The following is an 11,297-nucleotide window of genomic DNA, read 5'->3' as shown; positions in this document are numbered from 1 at the left end:
AGAGGCAACTGCAGGTTCTCAGAAGCAGGAAGATGGAAGAATAGAGGCAGAATTAGAAAGAAAAGAGGAAGCAGCAGAGGAGTAAGAGAAAGAGAGAGAGAGGGAGAGAGAGAGGCAGAGGGGGATGCATGGGTTTCACTTGGTAGTGTTAGGGATGGATGGAGAGAATGATGAGAAGGGAGGGTTGTGTGTGCGGGTTATTAGTCCACCCTCCAGAGGCTACTAATGCACTGACCTTCATTAACTCGCATTACTGTCGGTGTGTGTGACTGTATGTGCGAGTGTGCAACTCTCTTTAGTTAACGCTCATTACAGAGTCTTTGTTTAAAGGCCAGTAAACTAATGAAGTCATTAAATATGTGGAGAAAATCCTGATTCAAGGATTGAAACCTGAGACTGAGGTAACGTTAAGGACAGGAACGGCCTCTGGAACACTTAGTAGCCTACACAAGAACAAAATAATGAAACCCACTGCAACAGCATGTTGGTGTTTGCCATTGTCAAGCCACAGGATAAGCAAGCACTGATGATAGTTCTCTGAGAAACTAGTTTACTTAAAGTGTTCATATTATTCTCATTTTCAGGTTTATAATTGTATTTAGAGGTTGTAACAGAATAGGTTTATGTAGTTTAAGTAGTATGAGGTCGTGCCACACTAGCAGCTAGGCGAGCGTTATAACATGTGTTACAAGATGACGCACGTTTCTCGCAAAAGTAAAGGCTGGACTAGCTGTTTGGAGCTGTTTCGAACACTGCTTTGGGCTTTTTCAGCGTGCACACAAAAAATATATAACACAATAAAGGAAAGTGGAAAAGCCAAAAAGCATAATATGAGCACTTTGAATATACAGTACAGCAGACCTGAATCAGATAGATGTGCTGGCTGTGGATAGATAAACTGATATTTGGGCTGTGTGGGGTTCAGAGGAGAACTCTCTGTGCCTTCGAGGTAGTCAATGTAGGCCTAAAAAAAAATATTAAAATAAGTATTGTCTCTTTTTATTCACTAAAATAATAGTATTAATGTCTAGACTATTGTTAACCAGGACTCACTTATTTTTGGAAAACAGTGGTTGTCATTTTTTTACCTATAACCAGCTTCGTGTTGCTGCTTTTCGATACAACATTTGTGTATTGTGATCATATAACTATTTATATATAATGAATTGTTGTGAAGCTATTTAGGGCAAAGAAACTTTAAATACATCTTTAATATACTATATTTGAATGTGACATAGGGCCACGTGTGGCCCAATAGTTGTATTGTAGACCCAAGGTCCAGGAACACAGTTCGTCAATGGTGGGGTTCAACGGGATGTCACTAATGTTTTTTTTATCTATCTATCTATCTATCTATCTATCTATCTATCTATCTATCTATCTATCTATCTATCTATCTATCTATCTATCAATCTATCTATCTATCTATCTATCTATCTATCTATCTATCAATCTACAGGCTCTTCTTGATTCTCAGAAACAACTGCGTTCTCAGATTTCCAACTTTACCTTCAACCTGGGGTTCTCTGGAAAGTTCTACCACACAGGTTTGTTTAAGTCTAAACAGCACAATTTGTCCATCAGTAAGTAGTTTTGAGACAGTAAATATATCTATAAATGAACTACTAAATGAAATTTACAAAAGAAAGGGTGAGCATGGTCAGATGGAGTAATATCACGTTTTTGCTATAGCTTGTCGTGTGTATAGTGCTAAGATTTAATTCATCATTTAAAAAAAGAACATCTTTTCTATGTCAAACTATCTTTTGTGATGTAATGACATACTGCTGTGCATTCCAAGCTCTGTTGTGGTTCCAAGGTCAGATTCGATTGATTTTCTAGTCAAAGTGTCTAAATCTGCAGTGAGAGAACAAAGGTGTACAATGCAATTGGACATAAATAGAGGTGAAACTGAACATAATTATAATTTTAAAAAAATCTGATACAGAATAAATCATATTACTATAGCGTCTCTTATTACTATTACTATCACCATGGTTTCAGACTGCCAGTTATTTAGCACTACAACCCAGTTGCTTCATGATAAGCTAACCTTGTACCAGCGAGAAAATGTTTAAAACAGCAATTAATGTGCTCCTTTTTGTCCTTGTATGTGTGTGTTTTTGCGTGTGCAGGAACAATGGAGGAGGACGAGGGAGATGATTTACTATTGAAGTACGTGGATGAGTTCTGGTGGTTCCCCCACATGTGGAGCCACATGCAGCCTCACCTCTTCCACAACGAGTCCTCACTGCTGGAGCAGATGGTCCTCAACAAGGAGTTTGCTCTGGTGAGATGGATGCACACACACATGCACTCACGCTTGCACGTAAGCACACAGATTTCTTGCAGCTGTCTATTTTGCTGTTGCTTTCGTCTTCTTGTGTGTCCTTTTAATCATACTTGCTTCCCATGATTGCATTTTCTTCAAGGACGCCAGTTACCGTGATTGTTATTTCTTTGCCACAGCAGATTGCAGACAGGATGTTTGCAAGTAAAAGCGCCAGAACTGTTATTTTTTTAACACAAATGATACGCTTTATGTTACATATCCTAGATGTTTAACAGGAAACATAATTTTTCCCTTGTATACATCCACTTGAAAAAATTTTTTCCCAACTCGAGAAGTGTGACATTCCTATAGGTTTAGGTTTAAAATGTGTTTTATTTTCCACAAGCCAATATTGCTGGGAAAGCACACAAAAGATATTGACAGTGAATGTTTTGCAGAAGTTTACAATATGTTCTTGCTATGTTGATCAATATCAAAATTGTGTAGGATTAGACTTCTGAAAAACATTTTTACTAATGCAAATTACTTGCATATAAAAATATAAACTAGAGTGGTTGTCTGTTGTTGGACTTCTGTGCTAGTCATGAATTGTTTACAATAAACATGTTCAAACATAGGGATGCACATAATTGTAATTGGTACCAAAGCACCCTAGGCCAAAGGTAAATGATCGTTTTTATAATTGTTTCCTCTGATCTGAGGTTGTATGTTTTGGACACTCGGGTGATGAGAGGGGCGGAGCTGTCAGCTGATCACCATCTGGTGGTGAGTTGGGTCAGGGGAAAGGGGAAGACTCTGGACAGACCGGGTAGGTGGACAATGTTCAAAGTTTCCATTGTTACCCCTGAACAGACACTGGACACCGGTGGTTAGCGAATTCGTCCGACTGAAGGAGTCTTTCCAGGATATGCTGTCCCGGAGATCATCCAGAGGCAGTTTCAAGGTACCAAAGGACCCGAGGGGCTGCGGCCTCTGCCGTGAAAGAGGCAAAGCAGCGGGTGTAGGAGAAGTTTGGAGAAGACATGGAGAAGGACTTTTGGTCGGCACCAAGGTGCTTCTGGAAAACGGGCTGCCACCTCAGGAAGGGGAAGCAGGGAACAATTCAAGCTGTGTACAGTAAGGATGGGATGCTGTTCACGTCAACTGAGGAGGTAATAGGGCAGTAGAAAGAGCACTTTGAGGAACTCCTAAATCCAGCTTACACACCCTTTATGGTAGAGGCAGAGCTGGAGAATGAAGGGGGATTGTTTTCAATTTCCCTGGTGGAAGTTGCTGAGGTAGTTAAACAACTCCACAGTGGCAAAGCCCCAAGGATTGATGAGATCCATCCAGAATTGTTGAAAGCTCTGGGTGTTGAGGAGCTGTCTTGGTTGACACGCCTCTTCAACTTTGCGTGGAGGTCTGGGACAGTGCCTAGGAAGTGGCAGACCAGGGTGGTGGTTCTCCTCTAGATGGTGCTAGAATGGAGGGTCCAGCTGATAGTCGAACCTCGGTTTGAAAAAGAACAATGTGGATTCAGTCCTGGTCGTGGAACAATGGATCAGATCTTTACTCTCGCAAGGATTCTGGAGCGAGCCTTGTAGTATGCTCAACGGTCTACATGTGTTTTGCGGATCTGGAGAAAGCGTATGACTGGGTCCTCCGAGAGATACTGCTGGAGTTGCTTTGGGAGTATGGGATGAGGGGGTCACTTCTCAGGGCCATCCAATCTCTGAATGACCAAAGCAAGAGCTGTGTCCGGTTTCTCGGGACTAAGTTGGACTTGTTTCAGGTGGGTGTTGTTCTTTGCCAGGGCTGTGCTTTGTCACCAATCCTGTTTGTAATATTTACAGGATCTCAAGGCATAGTTGGGGTGGGGAGGGGTTGCAGTTTGGTGGGCTGGGGATCTCATTGCTGATTTTTGCAGATGATGTGGTCCTGATGGCATCATTGTCCTGTGAGCTTTAGCACTTAATGCATCGGTTTGCAGCAGAGTGTGAAGCGGCTTGGATGAGGATCAACATCTTTAAATCTGAGGCCATTGTTCTCAGCAGGAAACTGATGGAGTGCCTCCTTCAGGTAGAGAATGAGTCCTTACCCCAAGTGAAGGAGTTTAAATACCTTTGGGTCTTGTTCGCAAGTAAGGGGACAATGGAGAGGTAAATTGGCGCAGCAGGTGCGGTATCACATTCAATTTATTGCACCATTGTGACGAAAAGAGAGTTGAGCCAGAACGCAAAGTTCTCGATCTACCGGTCAATTTTCGTTCCTACACTCACCTATGGTCATGAAGGCTGGGTCAAAACCGAAACAACAAGATCCAGGGTACAACCGGCCGAAATGGTTTTCCTCAGGAGGGTGGCTGGCGTCTCCCTTAGGGATAGGGTGAGATGCATGTAAAGCCACTGCTCCTTCATGTCGCAAGGAGCCAGTTGCGGTTTGGGCGTCTGGTAAGGATGCCTCCTGGGGGCCTCCCTTGGGAAGTGTTCAAGGAACGTCCAGCTGTGAGAAGGCCTTGGGGAAGACCCAGGACTAGGTGGAGGGATTATATCTCCAACCTGGCCAGGGAACGCCTTGGGATTCCCCAGTTGGAGCTGGTTAATGTGGCTCGGGAAAGGGAAGTTTGGGGTCCCCTTCTGGAGCTGCTCCCCCCGCAACCCTATACTGGATAAGCGGACGAAGATGGATGGATGGATGGATGAAAATATTTTTTAAAGGCAGGGCTGGGAAAATAACGGTACTTCGGTCAGCATAAGCAATAAGAATGCTTTTACAAAAATTACCATTATGTTCTCATTTTCTACAGTAAAACAAAACATCCACAATGTTATATCCCTGTTGGGGAACAATGTACTTATTTTGATGGGCACACCTGAGCCCTGTTTAAACCTCTTCTGTTTAATCTCAAATCCACAAGGTTGAGCACTTTTGTTGCCCTGCTCTGCCTTGTTCTCCTGTGCTTTGTTAGTATGTATGCTTCGTGAGTTGAGATGATTTGTATGACCGTACTGGAGTGGCGTGCCGCACACACTATACAGTGAGGGGGGCTGGTTGATGTTGTAGAAGGTCAACATGATCATAAAGTGTGATCCCTCACCTCTATTTTACACACACACACATACAGTACATACTCCACTCCCTCATCCCCTGACCACCGATGCTTAACTTTGACAGTGTATGTAGGTGTGTGTCAGAGCGAAGGACAACACCATCAGTCTGCGAGATGCATCCAGCAACCATCCACTCTCACACTCCCACACATACACTGCAAACTTTTTTTTTCCTTTTCATTTTCCACCCGAAGGCCAACATCGTAACAAACAGAACACAAACCATGCACATCTTCTACAAGGTCAGGCTGTTGGGCTCTACGTGTTTATGTCCTGTCATGTCCTTTGTCAAAGTTGTGAATGTGCTATAACTTCTGTTTATCTATATAAGCCTCACCTACGTGTCTGTCTCTGCATATGTATGTCCTCCACCTCCAGGAGCACAACATCCCAGTGGACATGGGCTACGCCGTGGCCCCTCACCACTCAGGTGTCTACCCTGTTCACCTGCAGCTGTACAAGGCTTGGAGACGTGTGTGGAACATTCAGGTCACCAGCACTGAAGAGTACCCCCACCTCAAACCCGCCCGCTACCGCAAGGGCTTCACCCACAACAACATCATGGTGAGGAGACAACATGGTGAATCACATGTCTATGTAAAAACCTCAGGGTTGCATCAGCATCCCCGAAAGCGCACACACATGCAAGTGTGCACAACCATATCGATAAATGCACTTAGATCAATCGACATGTTTCTGCACAAACATGAAAATTGATTAACACCTTCACAATTACCTTCAGGCACTTATTATGAAACGTCTTATATTTTTGTTCAGCCAGTTTCTCATGAGCAAGCACAGCCAACCCAGTGGCTTGTTTGAATTTGGTTGGCAAATCACAACAGAGTAGATCCAGCTGACCAATCAGAGCAGACTGGGCTTTTCAGAAAGGTGGGCCAAAAGATCAGACAGAGCGTTTCAGGTGGAGGAGCTGCAGCAATGGGCAGTATGACAGACTTAATATTTTTAACATAACATTAAAGCCTAAAACTTATTCTAGTAGACCAAAGAGTATAAATGACACTGAAATGAGTATAATCGGGGCCATATTTTTCTTCACAAATTTGTTATTTTTTCCCCTACTTATTTTATCTCCAGATAGTACTACTTTAGCTTCTACGGCTGGTGGTTGTGGGTATCCCTGGACACAAGACAGTGCTGCTGCTGTGATAGTCTAGCAGACAATGCATTGATGTGTGTGTTGGCTGAGAAAAAGAGGTGATTCAGGTTTGCCAGATTAACATGATGTATAGACAGTCTGTATTGTAACCTTTGCTTTTCTTTGCACCATACCCTTGATGATGCACAGGTCATGAATCAAGCCTTTAATACATTTAAAGGATGTTATGTAGTGTCCAGGAAGATAACAAATATTTGCTTAATTGCTGACTCAACTGAAAACCATGATTGTAAATTCTTTAGAGTCACTAAATCAAAGTTTGAATGCAGAACCATTTAGTCACAGGGGGCTCTTTAGAATATTATTGTTATAATTGGATTTGTGTTATCTTACTTGGAAAAACTGTTTTCATCTACTGTCTTTTCTTCAAATTAGTAGTAGCTTGAATAGTTAAATGTGTGCTGTGCTGATCGTTTCTTGCGGCCCTAAACTGAAAATCAATGATGCTGTGCCTGGTGTGTAACCTCTGTGTGTTCGGACGTATGTGTGTGTGTGTGTGTGTGTGTGTGTGTGTGTATGTGTGTGTGTGTGTGTATGTGTGTGTGTGAGAGATATGTATTGTTTGACCTTGTCCCATCACAGCTCTACGTTGATTTAATATTTAATGTCTTCCCTTCGTGTTAAAGGGGTTAGCTTTTCTGCTGTGTGTATGAGTCTGTGTGTATTTGTCTATTTACAGGATATGTATCATGGAATAAGGATCTAGTAATGACAGCATTTTTACACTTTCATGCTCCAATAAATAATTCATCCGTCCCTGTTTGAGACAGCAGTAGAATAAAGCTTCTGTTGCCTGCTCCACCTTAGCAAATTGTCTTTGTACGTCCCTCCCTATTTTTCTCCTCTTTCTCCATATTCACTTGTCAGTCAGGCTCTTTGTCAGAGTGCATAAATGCTCCCTTATTGACAAAAGAACCAATCACATCTGACACCAAAATTAGCAAACCATTTTGTTCTGCTGTATTTGGGTCTTGAGTAAACAATTTGAACCGACAGCTATGTCAATTTCCTGATCAGTCCCAGAAGTCTGCTTTTATATCTTGACATCTTGTCACAGCGCCATAAAAGAAAGACACTTAATCCCACGTCCTTTCAATACAATAACAAACTGACACTTTGACAGGCTAAAGTGTGTTTTTACACATTATCAATAGTAAGGTATTGAGAAGCATCAGTGAATCACTGAATTAGATAACAAGCCATTGAACAAAAATACATATTCAACATCACAAAGAGACAGAAAACAGGAGACAAAAAAACAAAATCTCATTTTTTTTGATACAAGAAGAAAAATGTTTTTTGAAGAAAAGCTGTAGAGGAATCAGAGTTTGAAATCAAACTAAATCACCAGAAAAGATTACTCTCAAGCTCACCGTCGACCCCAATGATAGAGCCAGCTGTACTCATTGTTTTTTAAACTTTTGTTCTTATTGTCTTTTAAGTAAAACTTCAGACAATATTTTTTTGAAATTGCTGTAATGAACCCTTACACCAAAATTGCATTGGGAGAAGATAAGAACCCATATAAATCAGATCCTTTGTTGAAAGCTGATGATCAAGTATAGAGTTTCCATTAGCTGAGCGTTTCTGGTCTCTCAGCTTTGCCCTGCATGTTTAGTAAGGAGATCACTTGTTCAGTACATTCAACCGTTATTTAATCCTAATGGTATGAGGATATTACCTCTAGGAAGAACAGTTGGACCTCAAGTCTATGAATTAAAATTAGCTACTTCTGACGCTATCAGACTTATCCAGTATACGATTGTTACCGTCTGGCTCGAAAGGGGGGTCCCACACAGATAGTTTAGTCAAAAGTAGTTTATTTAATTACATAGACTAATAACACAATTTACCTCGACAAAAGTGTAATAGTGGGGTGCGGATGATGGTCAAATGAAGCTACATGAAATAAAGACACTGGTTCACAAAGCTTCATTTGGCCCTCACTACTTTATGCCTTCTGTAAGCAACGCCCAGTTGGCCAGGTATACAGATGACCCTCCCAGCTCCACCTACCCGCCCACCCCCAGTACCTGAAAAACAGGAACAGAAAATGACAGGCAGGCAGATTGGGAGGGGTCATCACATGATGCATCCCTCCCTCCTCCAACAGTGCCCCTTAAAACAGTGCAACAGCAAATGGAGTTACACAAAACATTGAAATGTTCTCCATTTGGCTGCTGTGAGGACTTCTTGTCCACATTGAAAGAAATCTTCATCCTCATCAGCAGCAGATGAAGATTCATAATATGATCAAAAGAACCACTTTCCATAGTCGGCATAGCCAGAACTAGTGCTGGAGTATCCTCTGGCTACACCGCTTGTCATTCTGGAATAGGGGCAGAAAGTGCTCTGTGATTGTTAGTTAGTTAGTTAGTTAGTTAATTAGTTAGTTACTTAGTTAGTGAAAGGGAAGAATGTCAGGCTGCCAGGCTTCATCCTAGCACTGTACAACCGGTAAACCAGACTAACAATTCCAAAAGAACTAGGCAAATGCCATCGGCTGATGAAGATCATGTAATCAAAAGCAGACAGCAGCAACCCAATGGACCTGGTGTTGACAGTATTCTGTCAAATTCCACATGAGGAAACTGTAGAAATGCACAATATGCATTTGTAGAGCACACATTGTGTATTTCTACAGTATAAACATTTGGTAGCCATTGTTAAATATATTTAGACTGAGCAGCAATGTGAAAGCAGCATAGAGAAATAGTGACAAGGTCCATCTCCTGCCCCAAGACGTTGCATGCTGCACTAACTAGAATGCAAAGGGAAGCTAGAAAATAGAGAAAACAAACTAGAAATTTAGCTCAAAACATTCATCTGATTGGCAGTTTTTGTGGTGGTTTGTTTAAATGAATATTTGCACCTGCATGCATAATTTAAATTTCAAATAATGTCACCGTAAATTGGCTGTTGAGCTTTTAGGTTCTGATTGGTCTAGCCTCCTGACCTCTCGTAATGTAACTCTGGCACATCATTCAAAACCGTCCCATTTTCCTCACCTTTCACATTTTTATTGCAATTTCGGCCTATTAATCTTTTTCCCCTCTGCCCCTTGCTCCAACTTTGTTTGCTCCGAGGAGGACAGGACGTTGTCTTAAGGCTGTAAAATTGGTGTTTGTGTGTCTCTGTCAGCAGATTGAGAGCCACCCATTGGACCCACAGTATCGGAACAAATCAGACGTATGTGCCTGTGTGTGTGTGTGTGTGTGTGTGTCTGTGTATGTGTGTGTGTGTGTGTGTGTGTGTGTGTGTGTGTGTGTATATTTCTTTTTAAAATGTACTATATCAGTTTGAGCTATAGCTCTGTGGATAATTGGTTTGGTGAAATAGTGCTGAGTGTCTGTGGCTCTGGTGGCCTTCTCTCTCTCTCTCTTTCGTGTGAGTGTGAATGACTGCAGTGTTTTATAGATAAACCAATATCTGCGCTTCCAGCCTTTACTCTCTATTTTTCACGCAGTGCTCCACAAGGAGCTCACAATAAAGGCCTTATTCTTCTCTTCATTTAATTTGTTTAATGACCTAATGAAAAGGAGATTAATTTAATCAAATTTAATCACTCCGTTAGTAATTTATGCTTGTTTTGGGCATATTATTTCTGCCTTTTGACTGCAGTGATTAATTTAAATATATCTTCTTTCATTGGCCAACAGACTTTTGAAATCTATCTTTGACAAATGTTAGTATTACAGTTGAGGTACGCTTTAAAGACTCCCTGATGATTCTGATATTAAAATACAAAGCCAAAAACATGTAATGTTATTGCTGTTAAATCAATTATTGCTGTGACTTTTTATACCTTGTCCAACCACAACTTTGTTAGATTTACTACTAGCGATAAAGAGAATCTGCGGAATTGACATATGGGACCCTAATTTCCTCTATTAAGGCATGATTATGTAACTCACACAGGCAGTGGCATTGTTTTGTGGCTAAGGGTGCATGGTGCACCTGCTCGAGGTGTGATTAAAAGTAATCTATTATTGTTATTAACGAGTCACCAAAATACCAAACAGGTGTGTGAGATAGAAAAACTGTGACAGTACCCCAGGAAGACTCAACTTCACTAGTGCAATTCATGCACCTGCATGAAAATGAAGGGTCTCTACATTGCTACACAGCTCTTTAGGACTCATGACTCTAGCACAGCACTACAGCATGTCCTTGGACAACCCTAATGTGACTCTTATGGAGCTTTCTCACAGTAGCCATGTTTATTTGTCATTACAGGAAAGGCACAGGTTAAACACATAACATGTAATGATGGCTTCATCCTATTTAAGTGTCCCAATAAACTCAATGAGCCAGTGTATATAATACCAGAGTCCTGGAACTCAAACACCTTGTTGGAACAGAGCATACATCGTTTATGTTATTAATTACACACATGCATTGTATCTTATTACAAGTCAAAATGCCAGCTCTGCAAAGTGCACACATTTTCTGTGTATCCCCTAAGCAGGGGCGTCTGACTGGGGGGCAAAGGGGATTGAGTACCCAGGGTCCTCATGTGAGGAGGGCCCAATAGTTTGCTGGAGTCAATAGCTTTGGATGTGGGAGGGGCCCATAGAAAATGTGTTTCTACAGGGCCCTGAATTTTGGGCTACACCCCTGCCTTTAAGTAATCTTTGTAACTGGTTTGTTATCTTACAGTGAAGATGTGACAGATGTTAACACTGCATCTTTTGTGTGTGTGTGTGTGTGTGTGTGTGTGTGTGTGTGTGTGTGT

The 11,297-nt window shown here is 41.6% G+C and overlaps 1 protein-coding gene across 1 annotated transcript in view; it reads left to right on the top strand.

Annotated features, from left to right (window-relative positions):
• ndst3 (N-deacetylase/N-sulfotransferase (heparan glucosaminyl) 3) overlaps positions 1 to 11,297 on the top strand; it is a 40,267-nt gene that overhangs the window by 11,806 nt on the left and 17,164 nt on the right. Inside the window, exons 4-6 of the mRNA XM_034883433.1 lie at positions 1,460 to 1,547; positions 2,136 to 2,290; positions 5,761 to 6,074. Coding sequence (XP_034739324.1) covers positions 1,460 to 1,547; positions 2,136 to 2,290; positions 5,761 to 6,074 — 557 coding nt within the window. The remainder of the gene's footprint in view (positions 1 to 1,459; positions 1,548 to 2,135; positions 2,291 to 5,760; positions 6,075 to 11,297) is intronic.

This window comes from Etheostoma cragini, chromosome 2, assembly GCF_013103735.1.
Source record: "Etheostoma cragini isolate CJK2018 chromosome 2, CSU_Ecrag_1.0, whole genome shotgun sequence".
Lineage (NCBI taxonomy): Eukaryota > Metazoa > Chordata > Actinopteri > Perciformes > Percidae > Etheostoma > Etheostoma cragini.
Note: the sequence above shows the minus strand (reverse complement) of the source record. Positions and strands in the feature narration are given on the sequence as shown.